At 54.8% G+C, this 23,755-nt stretch overlaps 1 protein-coding gene across 1 annotated transcript in view; it reads left to right on the top strand.

The window, feature by feature from the left end:
- Nucleotides 1-23,755, top strand: part of LOC140425663 (plectin-like) — a 620,159-nt gene that overhangs the window by 551,253 nt on the left and 45,151 nt on the right. The window contains 2 exon segments of the mRNA XM_072510158.1: nt 1,555-1,659; nt 11,529-11,627. Coding sequence (XP_072366259.1) covers nt 1,555-1,659; nt 11,529-11,627 — 204 coding nt within the window.

The raw sequence follows: 23,755 nt of genomic DNA, 5'->3' as shown, positions 1-23,755 counted from the left end.
CACACATACGCCCACTCACTCACACTAACTCACACTCAGCCACACACACACACTCATTCGCACACACTCACTCATACTCACTCGGTCACACATACACTCACACTCACACACACTCGCACAAAGTCACACTCACTTGCTCACTCTCACACACAGACTCACACACACTCACTCACTCTCACACATTCGCTCACAGACACTCACCCGTTCACACTCACTCACACATTCTCACTCACATTCACCCGTACATACTCACACTCACTTGGTAATGCACTCACTCGTACACTCACTTGCACACTTTCAGACATACACACTTGCCCACACATACTTTCACATTCACACACACTCACTCACTCTCACACATTCACTCACCCGTTCACACTCACTCACACACTCACTCACACGCGTATACTCACACACACTTGTGCACACTCACACACACTCGCTCATTCACACACTCACTCGCACACTCAGTCACAGACTCACACATTCACTTGCACTCTCACATGCACACTTAGTCATTCACTCACTCATTCACTTACACATACTCGCCCACACAGTCACTCGTCCACACACTTACTTGCGCACTCAGTCACTCACTCTCTTACTCACTCGCATACTCACTCACTCCCTTGCACACTCACTCGCTCACACACTCGCCCCCTTGCTCACTCACACTCTGTTGCAAACTCACTCACACCCTCACTCGCTTTTTAATTCACAGACTCACTCTCACATGCTCTCTCACTCGCGCACGCTCTCACACTCACTTGCTCACTCACTTGCTCACATCTACACCACAGTCATTCACATGCTCACTTGTATTCTCACTTGTACACATGCACACTCACTCAGGTGCACACACTCAGTTACTCACACACTCGCTCATTCACATGCACACTCACTCGCACATGCTCTCTCACTTGTGCATGCACTCACACTCATTTGCACACTCACTCGTTCACATGCACACACACTGTCACTTACACATGTGCTCACTGGTGCACATGAACACTCACTCATGTGCACACTCGGACACTCACACACTTGCTCAGACGTTCAATCACATACATATGAACACTTGCCCACTCATTCACACTCAATCACTCACTCACACTCCCGTACTCATACACACACACTCCCCCACACATACACACACCCTCTCACACTCACTCATGCACTCACTCATTCACTCACACCTACACACTCTCACTTGCACACTCACTCACACGCTCACTCACTTGCTCGATGACACACATTCATTCATTCATGCACTTGCTCACATGCACACACACTTGCATGCTCACTTGTACACTCACATGCACACTCAGTCACATAAACACTCAGTTTCTCTCACACTTACACTCACCAATATAGACAGACACAAATGCACATAAACGCACTCACTTTTGCACAAACTTGCACTCTCACACACTCCACAGTCACTCACACACACAAACACACAGCTAGGAGTGGGGACCAGGGTTTGAGTGACTGAAGCTGTTTGTGTGACTGGCTGGACAAATATTAATCTTGGCGCATTGTGCTTTACCCCAGGACTATGAGCTTCAGTTAGTTACCTACAAAGCGCAGATGGAACCTGTCATGTCTCCTGTGAAGAAACAGAAAGTGCTGTCGGCCTCTGACACTGTCATCCAGGAGGTAAGGAACTGCCTGAATTTTACAATGCAGAGCTCGAGCCGACCAATCCAGTACCTGTCACTGATCGCTGAAATTTACTGAACATGTTCGGATGTGCGGGAATCCCAACAATTTGCAACGTGTAAGACTGCGAGGGAAGACTACTAACCCACAGGAGTGCTGACTCTGCCCAATAGGCAACTTTTATGACAAAACAAACTTTAATTTAAACACAGAATTAACCACATTACCATCAAAGAAATCATTTTACAGTTAACAGTTAAAACAGTTCTTAAATAAAAGGAAAATAACTTTAACTCACTATCTTCACCTGCCATATATTCCAATTAAGCAACTCAATGCAGTACAAATGCCACTTAGAAATAAAGTTAACAATCAGGGTTACTTTCTTCTGTGTGTCGACCTTTGGAGAGAGACCCTCTCAGGAACAATGTGAACATCCTTCTGTCTTGTCAGACTCAAATCCTGCACCAAAACTGCAAACTATAGACTGACGTTGCTCATCCCAGTAATAACATCAACTGAATCCCCAGCATAAGGTATTCTCCAGTCTCCCACCACTAAGATGTCCCAGCACCTGCTGAGTTAGGACTCAACACAAAACGGCATAAATTATCTACACTCAAGGGAATCTCCAGTGTTATGGGCCAGGGTTCAGAGAGCACCAAAGTGTATCATGGAGTTCACCTGACCCACAACTTTTAATAGATTGTGGTTATGGGGAGCACACGGGCCTACCTTCTAGGTGTGATGTTACAGAGCTTACAGTACTTTTAAATTAAAACAATGTTTATTTATGAAACCAGTTAACACTTTATAAACCCACAGTAAACATCTTAACAACTATCAACACCAATAAATCCCCAAAGAATACAGTACTCTATAAGTAACTCTTAATCTTTCCTTGCAACATCCATAAGGCAAAAAGAACCCTTTTACAGAAATACATCAGGTTTAATTTCTCTACTGAGACACTGAGACACTGAGACACTGAGACACTGAGACACTGAGGCACTGAGGCACTGAGACACTGAGGCACTGAGACACTGAGGCACTGAGACACTGAGACACTGAGACACTGAGGCACTGAGACACTGAGGCACCGAGACACCGAGGCACCGAGACACCGAGGCACTGAGACACTGAGACACCACTTTGAAATCCCCAAATGAGCTGAAGTCAGTCTGTAGCCTGCAGAGAGAGACCCTCACAGCTGCAGAGAGAGACCCTCACAGCTGCAGAGAGAGATCCTCACAGCTGCAGAGAGAGACCCTCACAGCTGCAGAGAGAGATCCTCACAGCTGCAGAGAGAGATCCTCACAGCTGCAGAGAGAGATCCTCACAGCTGCAGAGAGAGACCCTCACAGCTGCAGAGATAGACCATCACAGCTGCAGAGAGAGACCCTCACAGCTGCAGAGAGATTCTCACAGCTGCAGAGAGAGATCCTCACAGCTGCAGAGAGAGACCCTCACAGCTGCAGAGAGAGATCCTCATAGCTGCAGAGAGAGATCCTCACAGCTGCAGAGAGAGACCCTCACAGCTGCAGAGAGAGACCCTCACAGCTGCAGAGAGAGACCCTCACAGCTGCAGAGAGAGACCCTCACAGCTGCAGAGAGAGACCCTCACAGCTGCAGAGAGAGACCCTCACAGCTGCAGAGAGATACCCTCACAGCTGCAGAGAGAGATCCTCACAGCTGCAGAGAGATACCCTCACAGCTGCAGAGAGATACCCTCACAGCTGCAGAGAGAGATCCTCACAGCTGCAGAGAGACACCCTCACAGCTGCATGGAGAGATCCTCACAGCTGCAGAGAGAGATCCTCACAGCTGCAGAGAGAGACCCTCACAGCTGCAGAGAGAGATCCTCACAGCTGCAGAGAGAGACCCTCACAGCTGCAGAGAGAGACCCTCACAGCTGCAGAGAGAGACCCTCACAGCTGCAGAGAGAGACCCTCACAGCTGCAGAGAGAGACCCTCACAGCTGCAGAGAGATACCCTCACAGCTGCAGAGAGAGATCCTCACAGCTGCAGAGAGATACCCTCACAGCTGCAGAGAGATACCCTCACAGCTGCAGAGAGAGATCCTCACAGCTGCAGAGAGACACCCTCACAGCTGCATGGAGAGATCCTCACAGCTGCAGAGAGAGATCCTCACAGCTGCAGAGAGAGACCCTCACAGCTGCAGAGAGAGATCCTCACAGCTGCAGAGAGAGACCCTCACAGCTGCAGAGAGAGACCCTCACAGCTGCAGAGAGAGACCCTCACAGCTGCAGAGAGAGACCCTCACAGCTGCAGAGAGAGACCCTCACAGCTGCAGAGAGAGACCCTCACAGCTGCAGAGAGAGATCCTCACAGCTGCAGAGAGAGACCCTCACAGCTGCAGAGAGAGACCCTCACAGCTGCAGAGAGAGACCCTCACAGCTGCAGAGAGAGACCCTCACAGCTGCAGAGAGAGACCCTCACAGCTGCAGAGAGAGACCCTCACAGCTGCAGAGAGAGACCCTCACAGCTGCAGAGAGAGACCCTCTCAGCTGCAGAGAGAGATCCTCACAGCTGCAGAGAGAGATCCTCACAGCTGCAGAGAGAGATCCTCACAGCTGCAGAGAGAGAACCTCACAGCTGCAGAGAGAGACCCTCACAGCTGCAGAGAGAGACCCTCACAGCTGCAGAGAGAGACCCTCACAGCTGCAGAGAGAGACCCTCACAGCTGCAGAGAGAGACCCTCTCAGCTGCAAGAGAGATCCTCACAGCTGCAGAGAGAGACCCTCACAGCTGCAGAGAGAGATCCTCATACCTGCAGAGAGAGATCCTCACAGCTGCAGAGAGAGACCCTCACAGCTGCAGAGAGAGATCCTCACAGTTGCAGAGAGAGACCCTCACAGCTGCAGAGAGAGACCCTCACAGCTGCAGAGAGAGACCCTCACAGCTGCAGAGAGAGATCCTCACAGCTGCAGAGAGAGACCCTCACAGCTGCAGAGAGAGACCCTAACAGCTGCAGAGAGAGATCCTCACAGCTGCAGAGAGAGATCCTCACAGCTGCAGAGAGAGATCCTCACAGCTGCAGAGAGAGACCCTCACAGCTGCAGAGAGAGACCCTCACAGCTGCAGAGAGAGACCCTCACAGCTGCAGAGAGAGACCCTCACAGCTGCAGAGAGAGACCCTCACAGCTGCAGAGAGAGAGACCCTCACAGCTGCAGAGAGAGACCCTCACAGCTGCAGAGAGAGACCCTCACAGCTGCAGAGAGAGATCCTCAGCTGCAGAGAGAGACCCTCACAGCTGCAGAGAGAGACCCTCACAGCTGCAGAGAGAGACCCTCACAGCTGCAGAGAGAGACCCTCACAGCTGCAGAGAGAGACCCTCACAGCTGCAGAGAGAGACCCTCACGGCTGCAGAGAGAGACCCTCACAGCTGCAGAGAGAGACCCTCACAGCTGCAGAGAGAGACCCTCACAGCTGCAGAGAGAGACCCTTTCAGCTGCAGAGAGAGATCCTCACAGCTGCATAGAGAGACCCTCACAGCTGCAGAGAGAGACCCTCACAGCTGCAGAGAGAGATCCTCACAGCTGCAGAGAGAGACCCTCACAGCTGCAGAGAGAGACCCTCACAGCTGCAGAGAGAGACCCTCACAGCTGCAGAGAGAGATCCTCACAGCTGCAGAGAGAGACCCTCACAGCTGCAGAGAGAGACCCTAACAGCTGCAGAGAGAGATCCTCACAGCTGCAGAGAGAGATCCTCACAGCTGCAGAGAGAGATCCTCACAGCTGCAGAGAGAGACCCTCACAGCTGCAGAGAGAGACCCTCACAGCTGCAGAGAGAGACCCTCACAGCTGCAGAGAGAGACCCTCACAGCTGCAGAGAGAGACCCTCACAGCTGCAGAGAGAGAGACCCTCACAGCTGCAGAGAGAGACCCTCACAGCTGCAGAGAGAGACCCTCACAGCTGCAGAGAGAGATCCTCAGCTGCAGAGAGAGACCCTCACAGCTGCAGAGAGAGACCCTCACAGCTGCAGAGAGAGACCCTCACAGCTGCAGAGAGAGACCCTCACAGCTGCAGAGAGAGATCCTCACAGCTGCAGAGAGAGACCCTCACAGCTGCAGAGAGAGATCCTCACAGCTGCAGAGAGAGATCCTCACAGCTGCAGAGAGAGATCCTCACAGCTGCAGAGAGAGACCCTCACAGCTGCAGAGAGAGACCCCCACAGCTGCAGAGAGAGACCCTCACAGCTGCAGAGAGAGATCCTCACAGCTGCAGAGAGAGACCCTCACAGCTGCAGAGAGAGACCCTCACAGCTGCAGAGAGAGATCCTCACAGCTGCAGAGAGAGACCCTCACAGCTGCAGAGAGAGACGCTCACAGCTGCAGAGAGAGATCCTTACAGCTGCAGAGAGAGATCCTTACAGCTGCAGAGAGAGACCCTCACAGCTGCAGAGAGATCCTCACAGCTGCAGAGAGAGACCCTCACAGCTGCAGAGAGAGACCCTCACAGCTGCAGAGAGAGACCCTCACAGCTGCAGAGAGAGACCCTCACAGCTGCAGAGAGAGATCCTCACAGCTGCAGAGAGAGATCCTCACAGCTGCAGAGAGAGACCCTCACAGCTGCAGAGAGAGATCCTCACAGCTGCAGAGAGAGATCCTCACAGCTGCAGAGAGAGATCCTCACAGCTGCAGAGAGAGATCCTCACAGCTGCAGAGAGAGACCCTCACAGCTGCAGAGAGAGACCCTCACAGCTGCAGAGAGAGACCCTCACAGCTGCAGAGAGAGACCCTCACAGCTGCAGAGAGAGACCCTCACAGCTGCAGAGAGAGACCCTCGCAGCTGCAGAGAGAGATCCTCGCAGCTGCAGAGAGAGATCCTCACAGCTGCAGAGAGAGATCCTCGCAGCTGCAGAGAGAGATCCTCACAGCTGCAGAGAGAGATCCTCACAGCTGCAGAGAGAGACCCTCACAGCTGCAGAGAGAGACCCTCACAGCTGCAGAGAGAGATCCTAACAGCTGCAGAGAGAGACCCTCACAGCTGCAGAGAGAGACCCTCACAGCTGCAGAGAGAGACCCTCACAGCTGCAGAGAGAGATCCTCACAGCTGCAGAGAGAGACCCTCACAGCTGCAGAGAGAGACCCTCACAGCTGCAGAGAGAGACCCTCACAGCTGCAGAGAGAGATCCTCACAGCTGCAGAGAGAGACCCTCACAGCTGCAGAGAGAGATCCTCACAGCTGCAGAGAGAGACCCTCACAGCTGCAGAGAGAGACCCTCACAGCTGCAGAGAGAGACCCTCACAGCTGCAGAGAGAGACCCTCACAGCTGCAGAGAGAGACCCTCACAGCTGCAGAGAGAGATCCTCACAGCTGCAGAGAGAGACCCTCACAGCTGCAGAGAGAGACCCTCACAGCTGCAGAGAGAGACCCTCACAGCTGCAGAGAGAGACCCTCACAGCTGCAGAGAGAGACCCTCACAGCTGCAGAGAGAGACCCTCACAGCTGCAGAGAGAGACCCTCACAGCTGCAGAGAGAGACCCTCACAGCTGCAGAGAGAGATCCTCACAGCTGCAGGATGTGGCTGCAGCTGCCCAGCTCTCCAAAACGAAACCAAACACACCCTGTAGCTGCAAGTCCAAAGCGAAAGTAAAAGCTGACAGACAGCCCAGCTCCACCCACATTCTGACATCACTGCTGTAATAAACAACCATTTCTTAAAAGTACACCCACTACAGCTATTCTATAAAAACACACATTTCTTCAGGGCCCTCTCACATGATACCAGCAATCACAATAATATTCCATTAGCCATCTTCCTGTAAACAAGTAAATAGTTTAAATGAATTAGAAATGGTTTTGGGAAAATTCATGGGAATGAAGGTGGACAAATCTCCAGGGCCGGATAATCTTCATCCCAGACTCCTTAAGAAAGTGGCCCTAGAAATAGTAGATCCATTGGTGGCCATTTTCCAAAATTCTTTAGACTTTGGAATGATTCCTACAGATTGGAGGGTAATGAATGTAACCCCACTATTCAAAAAAGGGAGGGAGAGAGAAAACAGGGAACTATAGACCAGTGAGCATAATGTTGGTAGTGGGGAAGTTGCTGGAGTCCATTATCAAGGATTTCATAGCACAGCATCTGGAAAGCAGTGGTGTAATCAGACAGAGTCAGCGTGGATTTACGAAAGGAAAATCATGCTCGACAAATCAGCTGGAATTCTTTTAAGATGTAACCAGTAGAGTTGACCAGGCAGAACCGGTGGATGTGATTTATTCTCTGGGGGAATAAGGAAGGGCATGTGCTGGAAGTGTTCGTGAGGGATCACTTTGGGACCAGAAAAATACTTTTCACTGTACCTCGGTACATGTGACAATAAACAAATCCAATCCAATCCAGTGACCATAATTTCATTAGTTTTCAGATAGCTATGGGGAATGATAGTTCTGCCCAAAAGTTACAATTCTAAATTGGGGCAAGGCCAATTTTGATTCTATGAGACAGGAACTTTCAATAGTTGATTGGGGGCCTGTTTCCAGACAAGGGGACAGCTGGTCAGTGGGAGTCTTTCCAAAGATGTTAACCAGGGTTCAGGAAAAGCACATTCCTCTGAGAGTGAAGGGTAAGGCTGGGAGAAGGAGGGAACCCTGGATGACTCGGGATATTGAGGCCATGGTCAAAAAGGAGGAGGCATATGACACGCAGAGGCAGCTGGGATCAAGTGGATCCCTTGAAGAGTATTGGGCTTGACGCAGTAGCGTTAGAGAGGAATCAGGAGGGCAAAAAGGGGGCACGAGATGGCAGATAAGGCAAAGGAGAATGCAAAGAGCTTTTGCAGATACGTAAAGGATAAAAGGGTGACTAGGGAGAGGGTGGGGCCTCTTCAGGATAAACAAGGTCATCTATGTACAGATCCACAAGGGATGGCAGAGGTCCTAAATGAATATTTCTCATCAGTATTTAGTGTTAAGAAAGGCACGAATGTTAGAGAAATGGGGAAATAAAAAGTGATATCTTGAGGAGTTTACATGGGCGGGATTCTCCCCTACCCGGTGGGCGGGGGGTTCCGGCGAAATGGAGTGGCGGGAACCACTCTGGCGTCGGGCCGCCCCAAAGGTGTGGAAGTCTCCGCACCTTTAGGGGCCAAGCCCTCACCTTGAGGGGCTAGGCCCGCGCCAGAGCGGTTTCCGCTCCGCCGCTTTGGCCTTTGGCGCCACACCAGCCGGCGCCGAAACGTCTTCGCCGGGCAACGCATGCGCGGGAGCGTTAGCGGCTGCTGACATAATCCCCGCGCATGCGCAGGGGAGGGGGTCTCTTCCGCCTCCGCCATGGTGGAGACCATGGCGAAGCGGAAGAAAAAGAGTGCCCCCACGGCACAGGCCCGCCCGCGGATCGGTGGACCCCGATCGCGGGCCAGGCCACCGTGGGGGCACCCCCCGGGGCCAGATCGCCCCGCGCCCCCAGGACCCCGGAGCCCGCCCGTGCCGCCTTGTCCCACCGTTCAAAAGGTGGTTTAATCCACGCCGGCGGGACTTCGGCCCATCGCGGGCCGGAGAATCGCCGGGGGTGGGTCCGCCGACCGGGGCGATTCCCGCCCCCGCCGAATCTCTGGTGGCGGAGAATTCGGGACACGGCGGAGGCAGGATTCACGCCAGCCCCCGGCAATTCTCCAACCCGGTGGAGGGTCGGAGAATCGCGCCCCTTATTACAGAGAAGGAGGTGTTGTAGGTATTAAAGCGAATCGAGATAGATAAATCCCCAGGACCTGATGAAATGTATCCCAGGACGTTGTGGGAGGCTAGGGAGGAAATTGCCGGCCCCCGAGCTGAGATATTTGAATCATTGACAGCCACAGGAGAGGTGCCTGAAGGATTGGAGGGTAGCAAATGCTGTGCCCTTGTTTAAGAAGGGCTGTAGGGATAAGCCTGGGAACTACAGACTGGTGAGCCTTACTTCTGTAGTGGGTAAATTGTTGGAAGGTATTCTGAGGGACAGGATCTACAGACATTTAGACAGACAAGGGCTACTGAGGGAAAGTCAGCATGGCTTTGGAAGGGGAAAGTCATGTCTCACAAATTTGATTGAGTTTTTTGAAGGGGGAACCAAGAAGGTAGATGAGGGCAGTGCAGTCGACATTGTCTACATGGACTTCAGCAAGGCCTTTGACAAGGTACCGCATGGTAGGTTATTGCAAAAGGTTAAATCTCACGGGATCCAGGGCGAGGTAGCCAATTGGATACAGAATTGGCCTGGCGACCGAAGACAAAGGGAGGTTGTAGAGGGTTGTTTTTCAGACTGGAGGCCTGTGACCAGCGGTGTGCCGCAGGGATCGGTGCTGGTTCCACTGTTATTTGTGATTTATATTAATGATTTGGATGAGAATGTAGGAGGCATGGTTAGTAAGTTTGCAGATGACACCAAGATTGGTGGCACAGTGGATAGTGAAGAAGGTTGTATAAGATTGCAACAGGATCTTGATCAATTGGGCCAGTGGGCCGATGAATGGCAGATGGAGTTTAATTTGGATAAATGAGGTGATGCATTTTGGTCGATCAAATCAGGGCAGGACCTACTCAGTTAATGGTAGGGAGTTGGGAATAGTTACAGAACAAAGAGATATAGGGGTACAGGTTCATAGCTCCCTGAAGGTGGAGTCGCAGGTGGACAGGGTGGTGAAGAAGGCATTCGGCATGCTTGGTTTCATTGGTCAGAACATTGAACACAGGAGTTGGGACGTCTTGTTGAAGTTGTACAAGACATTGATAAGACCACACTTGGAATACTGTGTGCAGTTCTGGTCACCCTATTATAGGAAGGATATTGTTAAACTAGAAAGGGTGCAGAAGAGATTTACGAGGATGCTACCAGGACTTGATGGTCTGAGTTATAAGGAGAGGTTGGATAGACTGGGACTTTTTTCCCTGGAGCGTAGGAGGCTTAGGGGTGATCTTATAGAGGTTTATAAAATAATGAGGGGCATAGATAAGGTAGATAGTCAACATCTTTTCCCAAAGGTAGAGGAGTCTAGAACTAGAGGGCAGAGGTTGAAGGTGAGAGGCGAGAGATACAAAAGAGACCAGAGGGGAAATTTCTTCACACAGAGGGTGGTGAGTGTCTGGAACGAGCTGCCAGAGGCAGTGGTAGAGGCGGGTACAATTTTTCCTTTAAAAAACAGCTAGACAGTTACATGGGCCGGGTGGGTATCGAGGGATATGGGCCAAATGTGGGCAAGTGGGACTAGCTCAGTGATAGGCCGAAGGGCCTGTTTCCATGCTGTAATCATCTAGGACATCGAACTGAGTTCCAGCTCCTGAGTTAGGGATCGTTGAGGGTCAGTGGACAGTAAGGGTCAGGATTCTGTGGACGGTGAGGGTCGGGGTAGCTGAGGGTCGGGGGACGGTGATAGGGGACGGTAAGGGTTGGGGGTCAGTGAGGGTCAGGGGATCACTCAGGTTTGGGGTCTGTGCGGGTCGGGGACGGATAGGGTTGGGGACTGTGATAGTCGGGTCGGTGAGGGTCTGGGGTCGCTGAGAGTCGAGGGTCAGTGAGGGTTGGGGGATGGTAAAGGTCGGGGACGGTGAGAGTCGGGGGTCGCTGAGGGTCGAGGGTCGGTGAAGGTCGCTGAGGGTCGGGGTCTGTGACGGTTGGGGTTCCGTGGGGTCGGTGAGGGTGAGAGGCGGGGGTCCGTGGGGTGGGTGAGGGTCGGGAGTCCGTGAGGATCAGAGGTCAGTGGGGGTCAGAGGTCGGTGTGGGTCAGAGGTCGGGGGATGGTGAAGGTCGTGGGACAATGAGGATCGGGGCGGTGAGAGCCAGGGGACGCTGAGGGTCGGGGGTCAGTGAGGGTCGGAGGTCAGTGAGGGTCAGTGGGATTCATTGCTTCTTTTGTTCTTTCAGTTGGTGGATCTGCAGACTCGTTACATCGAACTGATGACTCTGTCCAGACAATACATCAAATTCATCACTGCCAACCTGTACCGACTGGAAAACGAGGAGGTGAGGCTGCTGAACAAGCACACACACTCGCTCACACACACTCGCTCACACACACACACACACACTCGCTCACACACACTCGCTCACACACACACACACACACTCGCTCACACACACTCGCTCACACACACTCGCTCACACACACACACACACTCGCTCACACACACCCGCTCACACACACCCGCTCACACACACTCGCTCACACACACTCGCTCACACACACACACACACTCGCTCACACACACTCGCTCACACACACTCGCTCACACACTCGCTCACACACTCGCACACACACACTCGCTCACACACTCGCTCACACACACTCGCTCACACACACACACACACTCGCTCACACACACCCGCTCACACACACCCGCTCACACACACTCGCTCACACACACACACACTCGCTCACACACACCCGCTCACACACACTCGCTAACAAACGCACACACACTCGCTCACACACACTCGCTCACACACGCACACACACTCGCTCACACACACTCGCTCACACACACTCGCTCACACACGCACACACACTTGCTCACACACACTCGCTCACACACACTCGCTCACACACACTCGTTCACACACTCGCTCACACACACTCGCTCACACACACTCGCTCACACACACACACACACCCGCTCACACACACTCGCTCACACACACACACACACTCGCTCACACACACTCGCTCACACACACTCGCTCACACACACTCGCTAACAAACGCACACACACTCGCTCACACACACTCGCTCACACACACTCGCTCACACACGCACACACACTCGCTCACACACACTCGCTCACACACACTCGCTCACACACGCACACACTTGCTCACACACACTCGCTCACACACACTCGCTCACACACACTCGTTCACACACTCGCTCACACACACTCGCTCACACACACTCGCTCACACACTCGCTCACACACACACACACACTCGCTCACACACACTCGCTCACACACTGGCTCACACACTCGCTCACACACACACACACACACTCGCTCACACACACTCGCTCACACACTCGCTCACACACACTCGCTCACACACACTCGCTCACACACACCCGCTCACACACACCCGCTCACACACGCACACACACTCGCTCACACACACTGGCTCACACACACTCGCTCACACACACACACACTCGCTCACACACACTCGCTCACACACACACGCTCACACACGCACACACACTCGCTCACACACACTCGCTCACACACACTCGCTCACACACACTCGCTCACACACGCACACACACTCGCTCACACACACTCGCTCACACACTCGCTCACACACACTCGCTCACACACACTCGCTCACACACTCGCTCACACACACTCGCTCACACACGCACACACACTCGCTCACACACACTCGCTCACACACACTCGCTCACACACGCACACACACTCGCTCACACACACTCGCTCACACACACTCGCTCACACTCGCTCACACACTGGCTCACACACACTCGCTTACACATGCACACACACTCGCTCACACACACTCGCTCACACACACTCGCTCACACACTCGCTCACACACACACACTCACTCACACACACTCGCTCACACACACTCGCTCACACACACGCACACACACACTCGCTCACACACACTCGCTCACACACACACACTCGCTCACACACACACACTCGCTCACACACACTCGCTCACACACACTCGCTCACACACACTCGCTCACACACTCGCTCACACACACACACACACTCGCTCACCCACACTCGCTCACACACTCGCTCACACACTCGCTCACACACACACACACACTCGCTCACCCACACTCGCTCACACACACACACACACTCGCTCACACACACTCGCTCACACACACACACACACTCGCTCACACACACTCGCTCACACACACACACACACTCGCTCACCCACACTCGCTCACACACACACACACACTCGCTCACACACACTCGCTCACACACACACACACACTCGCTCACACACACTCGCTCACACACACTCGCTCACACACGCACACACACTCGCTCACACACACTCGCTCACACACACTCGCTCACACACACTCGCTCACACACGCACACACACTCGCTCACACACACTCGCTCACACACTCGCTCACACACACACACACACTCGCTCACACACACTCGCTCACACACACTCGCTCACACACTCGCTCACACACACACACACACTCGCTCACCCACACTCGCTCACACACACACACACACTCGCTCACACACACTCGCTCACACACACACACACACTCGCTCACCCACACTTGCTCACGCACACACACACACACTCGCTCACACACAATCGCTCACACACACACACACTCGCTCACACACACTCGCCCACACACACTCGCTCACACACTCGCTCACACACTCGCTCACACTCGCTCACCCACACTCGCTCACACACACACACACACTCACTCACACACACTCGCTCACACACACGCACACACTCGCTCACCCACACTCGCTCACACACACTCGCTCACACACTCGCTCACACTCGCTCACCCACACTCGCTCACACACACACACACACTCGCTCACACACACACACACACTCGCTCACCCACACTCGCTCACCCACACACACACACTCGCTCACACACACTCGCTCACACACTCGCTCACACACACACACTCACTCGCTCACCCACACTCGCTCACACACACACACACTCGCTCACACACACTCGCTCACACACTCGCTCACACACACACACACACTCGCTCACACACACTCGTTCACACACACTCGCTCACACACTCGCTCACACACACACACACTCGCTCACACACACTCGCTCACACACTCGCTCACACACACACACACACTCGCTCACACACTCGCTCACACACACTCGCTCACACACTCGCTCACACACTCGCTCACACACACACACACTCGCTCACACACACTCGCTCACACACACTCGCTCACACACTCGCTCACACACACACACACACTCGCTCACCCACACTCGCTCACACACACACACTCGCTCAAACACACTCGCTCACACACTCGCACACACACACTCGCTCACACACACTCGCTCACACACACACACACACTCGCTCACACACACACACACACTCGCTCACACACACCCGCTCACACACACCCGCTCACACACACTCGCTCACACACACACACACTCGCTCACACACACCCGCTCACACACACTCGCTAACAAACGCACACGCACTCGCTCACACACTCGCTCACACGCACACACACCCGCTCACACACACCCGCTCACACACACTCGCTCACACACACTCGCTCACACACACTCGCTCACACACACACACACTCGCTCACACACACTCGCTCACACACACTCGCTCACACACTCGCTCACACACTCGCACACACACACTCGCTCACACACACTCGCTCACACACTCGCTCACACGCACTCGCTCACACACACACACACTCGCTCACACACACCCGCTCACACACACCCGCTCACACACACTCGCTCACACACACACACACACTCACTCACACACACCCGCTCACACACACTCGCTAACAAACGCACACACACTCGCTCACACACACTCGCTCACACACAATCGCTCACACACGCACACACACTCGCTCACACACACTCGCTCACACACACTCGCTCACACACGCACACACACTTGCTCACACACACTCGCTCACACACACTCGCTCACACACACTCGTTCACACACTCGCTCACACACACTCGCTCACACACACTCGCTCACACACTCGCTCACACACACACACACACCCGCTCACACACACTCGCTCACACACACACACACACTCGCTCACACACACTCGCTCACACACACTCGCTCACACACACTCGCTAACAAACGCACACACACTCGCTCACACACACTCGCTCACACACACTCGCACACACGCGCACACACACTCGCTCACACACACTCGCTCACACACACTCGCTCACACACACTCGCTCACACACGCACACACACTTGCTCACACACACTCGCTCACACACACTCGTTCACACACTCGCTCACACACACTCGCTCACACACACTCGCTCACACACTCGCTCACACACACACACACACTCGCTCACACACACTCGCTCACACACTCGCTCACACACTCGCTCACACACACACACACACACTCGCTCACACACACTCGCTCACACACTCGCTCACACACGCACACACACTCGCTCACACACACTCGCTCACACACACTCGCTCACACACACCCGCTCACACACACTCGCTCACACACACCCGCTCACACACACCCGCTCACACACGCACACACACTCGCTCACACACACTCGCTCACACACACTCGCTCACACACACACACACACTCGCTCACACACACTCGCTCACACACACACGCTCACACACGCACACACACTCGCTCACACACACTCGCTCACACACACTCGCTCACACTCGCTCACACACACTCGCTCACACACTCGCTCACACACACTCGCTCACACACACTCGCTCACACACTCGCTCACACACACTCGCTCACACACGCACACACACTCACTCACACACACTCGCTCACACACACTCGCTCACACACGCACACACACTCGCTCACACACACTCGCTCACACACACTCGCTCACACTCGCTCACACACTCGCTCACACACACTCGCTTACACACGCACACACACTCGCTCACACACACTCGCTCACACACTCGCTCACACACACACACTCACTCGCTCACCCACACTCGCTCACACACACACACACTCGCTCACACACACTCGCTCACACACTCGCTCACACACACACACACACTCGCTCACACACACTCGTTCACACACACTCGCTCACACACTCGCTCACACACTCGCTCACACACACTCGCTCACACACTCGCTCACACACTCGCTCACACACACACACACTCGCTCACACACACTCGCTCACACACACTCGCTCACACACTCGCTCACACACACACACACACTCGCTCACCCACACTCGCTCACACACACACACTCGCTCAAACACACTCGCTCACACACTCGCACACACACACTCGCTCACACACACTCGCTCACACACACACACACACTCGCTCACACACACACACACACTCGCTCACACACACCCGCTCACACACACCCGCTCACACACACTCGCTCACACACACACACACTCGCTCACACACACCCGCTCACACACACTCGCTAACAAACGCACACGCACTCGCTCACACACTCGCTCACACGCACACACACCCGCTCACACACACCCGCTCACACACACTCGCTCACACACACTCGCTCACACACACTCGCTCACACACACACACACTCGCTCACACACACTCGCTCACACACACTCGCTCACACACTCGCTCACACACTCGCACACACACACTCGCTCACACACACTCGCTCACACACTCGCTCACACGCACTCGCTCACACACACACACACTCGCTCACACACACCCGCTCACACACACCCGCTCACACACACTCGCTCACACACACACACACACTCACTCACACACACCCGCTCACACACACTCGCTAACAAACGCACACACACTCGCTCACACACACTCGCTCACACACAATCGCTCACACACGCACACACACTCGCTCACACACACTCGCTCACACACACTCGCTCACACACACTCGCTCACACACGCACACACACTTGCTCACACACACTCGCTCACACACACTCGCTCACACACACTCGTTCACACACTCGCTCACACACACTCGCTCACACACACTCGCTCACACACTCGCTCACACACACACACACACCCGCTCACACACACTCGCTCACACACACACACACACTCGCTCACACACACTCGCTCACACACACTCGCTCACACACACTCGCTAACAAACGCACACACACTCGCTCACACACACTCGCTCACACACACTCGCACACACGCGCACACACACTCGCTCACACACACTCGCTCACACACACTCGCTCACACACGCACACACACTTGCTCACACACACTCGCTCACACACACTCGTTCACACACTCGCTCACACACACTCGCTCACACACACTCGCTCACACACTCGCTCACACACACACACACACTCGCTCACACACACTCGCTCACACACTCGCTCACACACTCGCTCACACACACACACACACACTCGCTCACACACACTCGCTCACACACTCGCTCACACACGCACACACACTCGCTCACACACACTCGCTCACACACACTCGCTCACACACACCCGCTCACACACACTCGCTCACACACACCCGCTCACACACACCCGCTCACACACGCACACACACTCGCTCACACACACTCGCTCACACACACTCGCTCACACACACACACACACTCGCTCACACACACTCGCTCACACACACACGCTCACACACGCACACACACTCGCTCACACACACTCTCTCACACACACTCGCTCACACACGCACACACACTCGCTCACACACACTCGCTCACACACTCGCTCACACACACTCGCTCACATACACTCGCTCACACACTCGCTCACACACACTCGCTCACACACGCACACACACTCACTCACACACACTCGCTCACACACACTCGCTCACACACGCACACACACTCGCTCACACACACTCGCTCACACACACTCGCTCACACTCGCTCACACACTCGCTCACACACACTCGCTTACACACGCACACACACTCGCTCACACACACTCGCTCACACACACTCGCTCACACACTCGCTCACACACACACACTCACTCACACACACTCGCTCACACACACTCGCTCACACACACGCACACACACACTCGCTCACACACACTCGCTCACACACACACACTCGCTCACACACACACACTCGCTCACACACACTCGCTCACACACTCGCTCACACACACTCGCTCACACACACTCGCTCACACACACTCGCTCACACACTCGCTCACACACACACACACACTCGCTCACCCACACTCGCTCACACACACTCGCTCACACACTCGCTCACACACTCGCTCACACACACACACACACTCGCTCACCCACACTCGCTCACACACACACACACACACTCGCTCACACACACTCGCTCACACACACACACACACTCGCTCACCCACACTCGCTCACACACACACACACACTCGCTCACACACACTCGCTCACACACACACACACACTCGCTCACACACACTCGCTCACACACACTCGCTCACACACGCACACACACTCGCTCACACACGCACACACACTCGCTCACACACACTCGCTCACACACACTCGCTCACACACACTCGCTCACACACGCACACACACTCGCTCACACACACTCGCTCACACACTCGCTCACACACACACACACACTCGCTCACACACACTCGCACACACACTCGCTCACACACTCGCTCACACACTCGCTCACACACACACACACACTCGCTCACCCACACTCGCTCACACACACACACACACTCGCTCACACACACTCGCTCACACACACACACACTCGCTCACCCACACTTGCTCACGCACACACACACACACTCGCTCACACACAATCGCTCACACACACACACACACTCGCTCACACACACTCGCCCACACACACTCGCTCACACACTCGCTAACACACTCGCTCACACTCGCTCACCCACACTCGCTCACACACACACACACACTCACTCACACACACTCGCTCACACACACACACGCACTCGCTCACCCACACTCGCTCACACACACTCGCTCACACACTCGCTCACACACTCGCTCACACTCGCTCACCCACACTCGCTCACACACACACACACACACTCGCTCACACACACTCGCTCACACACACACACACACTCGCTCACCCACACTCGCTCACCCACACACACACACTCGCTCACACACACTCGCTCACACACACTCGCTCACACACTCGCTCACACACACACACACACTCGCTCACCCACACTCGCTCACACACACACACACTCGCTCACACACACTCGCTCACACACACTCGCTCACACACTCGCTCACACACACACACACACTCGCTCACACACACTCGTTCACACACACTTGTTCACACACTCGCTCACACACTCGCTCACACACACTCGCTCACACACTCGCTCACACACACACACACTCGCTCACACACACTCGCTCACACACTCGCTCACACACACACACACACTCGCTCACCCACACTCGCTCACACACACACACTCGCTCAAACACACTCGCTCACACACACACACACACTCGCTCACCCACACTCGCTCACACACACACACACACACTCGCTCACACAAACTCGCTCACACACACTCGCTCACACACACTCGCTCACACACGCACACACACTCGCTCACTCACGCACACACACTCGCTCACACACACTCGCTCACACACACTCGCTCACACACACTCGCTCACACACGCACACACACTCGCTCACACACACTCGCTCACACACACTCGCTCACACACACACACACACAGTCGCTCACACACACTCGCTCACACACACTCGCGCACACACACTCGCTCACACACTCGCTCACACTCGCTCACACACACACACACACTCGCTCACCCACACTCGCTCACACACACACACTCGCTCACACACACTCGCTCACACACACACACACACACACTCGCTCACCCACACTTGCTCACACACACACACACTCGCTCACACACTCGCTCACACACACACACACACTCGCTCACACACACTCGCTCACACACACTCGCTCACACACTCGCTCACACACTCACTCACACACTCGCTCACCCACACTCGCTCACCCACACTCGCTCACACACACACACACTCGCTCACACACACTCGCTCACACACACACACACACTCGCTCACCCACACTCGCTCACCCACACACACACTCGCTCACACACACTCGCTCACACACACTCGCTCACACACTCGCTCACACACACACACACACTCGCTCACCCACACTCGCTCACACACACACACACACTCGCTTACACACACTCGCTCACACACACTCGCTCACACACTCGCTCACACACACACACACTCGCTCACACACACTCGCTCACACACACTCGCTCACACACTCGCTCACACACTCGCTCACACTCGCTCACACACACTCGCTCACACACTCGCTCACACACTCGCTCACACACACTCGTTCACACACTCGCTCACACACTCGCTCACACACACACACACTCGCTCACACACACTCGCTCACACACTCGCTCACACACACACACTCGCTCACACACACTGGCTCACACACTCGCTCACACACTCGCTCACACACACTCGCTCTCACACACTCGCTCACACACACTCGCTCACACACACTCGCTCACACACACTCGCTCACACACACTCGCACACACACTCGCTCACACACACTCGCTCACACACACTCGCTCACACACACTTGCTCACACACTCGCTCACACACACACACACACACACGCTCACCCACACTCGCTCACACACACACACACACTCGCTCACACACACTCGCTCACACACACACACACACTCGCTCACACACACTCGCTCACACACACTCGCTCACACACGCACACACACTCGCTCACACACGCACACACACTCGCTCACACACACTCGCTCACACACACTCGCTCACACACACTCGCTCACACACGCACACACACTCGCTCACACACACTCGCTCACACACTCGCTCACACACACACACACACTCGCTCACACACACTCGCGCACACACTCGCTCACACACTCGCTCACACACTCGCTCACACACACACACACACACTCGCTCACCCACACTCGCTCACACACACACACACACTCGCTCACACACACTCGCTCACACACACACACACTCGCTCACCCACACTTGCTCACGCACACACACACACACTCGCTCACACACAATCGCTCACACACACACACACACTCGCTCACACACACTCGCCCACACACACTCGCTCACACACTCGCTAACACACTCGCTCACACTCGCTCACCCACACTCGCTCACACACACACACACACTCACTCACACACACTCGCTCACACACACACACGCACTCGCTCACCCACACTCGCTCACACACACTCGCTCACACACTCGCTCACACACTCGCTCACACTCGCTCACCCACACTCGCTCACACACACACACACACACTCGCTCACACACACTCGCTCACACACACACACACACTCGCTCACCCACACTCGCTCACCCACACACACACACTCGCTCACACACACTCGCTCACACACACTCGCTCACACACTCGCTCACACACACACACACACTCGCTCACCCACACTCGCTCACACACACACACACTCGCTCACACACACTCGCTCACACACACTCGCTCACACACTCGCTCACACACACACACACACTCGCTCACACACACTCGTTCACACACACTCGCTCACACACTCGCTCACACACTCGCTCACACACACTCGCTCACACACTCGCTCACACACACACACACTCGCTCACACACACTCGCTCACACACTCGCTCACACACACACACACACTCGCTCACCCACACTCGCTCACACACACACACTCGCTCAAACACACTCGCTCACACACACACACACACTCGCTCACCCACACTCGCTCACACACACACACACACACTCGCTCACACAAACTCGCTCACACACACTCGCTCACACACACTCGCTCACACACGCACACACACTCGCTCACTCACGCACACACACTCGCTCACACACACTCGCTCACACACACTCGCTCACACACACTCGCTCACACACGCACACACACTCGCTCACACACACTCGCTCACACACACTCGCTCACACACACACACACACAGTCGCTCACACACACTCGCTCACACACACTCGCGCACACACACTCGCTCACACACTCGCTCACACTCGCTCACACACACACACACACTCGCTCACCCACACTCGCTCACACACACACACACACACACTCGCTCACCCACACTTGCTCACACACACACACACTCGCTCACACACTCGCTCACACACACACACACACTCGCTCACACACACTCGCTCACACACACTCGCTCACACACTCGCTCACACACTCACTCACACACTCGCTCACCCACACTCGCTCACCCACACTCGCTCACACACACACACACTCGCTCACACACACTCGCTCACACACACACACACACTCGCTCACCCACACTCGCTCACCCACACACACACTCGCTCACACACACTCGCTCACACACACTCGCTCACACACTCGCTCACACACACACACACACTCGCTCACCCACACTCGCTCACACACACACACACACACTCGCTTACACACACTCGCTCACACACACTCGCTCACACACTCGCTCACACACACACACACTCGCTCACACACACTCGCTCACACACACTCGCTCACACACTCGCTCACACACTCGCTCACACTCGCTCACACACACTCGCTCACACACTCGCTCACACACTCGCTCACACACACTCGTTCACACACTCGCTCACACACTCGCTCACACACACACACACTCGCTCACACACACTCGCTCACACACTCGCTCACACACTCACTCACACACACACACTCGCTCACACACACTGGCTCACACACTCGCTCACACACTCGCTCACACACACTCGCTCTCACACACTCGCTCACACACACTCGCTCACACACACTCGCTCACACACACTCGCACACACACTCGCTCACACACACTCGCTCACACACACTCGCTCACTCACACTCGCTCACACACTCGCTCACACACACACACACACACACGCTCACCCACACTCGCTCACACACACACACACACTCGCTCACACACACTCGCTCACACACACACACACACTCGCTCACCCACACTTGCTCACACACACACACACACTCGCTCACACACACTCGCTCACACACACACACACTCGCTCACACACACTCGCTCACACACACTCGCTCACACACTCGCTCACACACTCGCTCACACTCGCTCACCCACACTCGCTCACACACACACACACGCTCG

Source organism: Scyliorhinus torazame, chromosome 6 (assembly GCF_047496885.1).
Source record: "Scyliorhinus torazame isolate Kashiwa2021f chromosome 6, sScyTor2.1, whole genome shotgun sequence".
Classification (NCBI taxonomy): Eukaryota; Metazoa; Chordata; class Chondrichthyes; order Carcharhiniformes; family Scyliorhinidae; genus Scyliorhinus; species Scyliorhinus torazame.
This window is presented reverse-complemented; position numbering and strand designations above follow the sequence as displayed.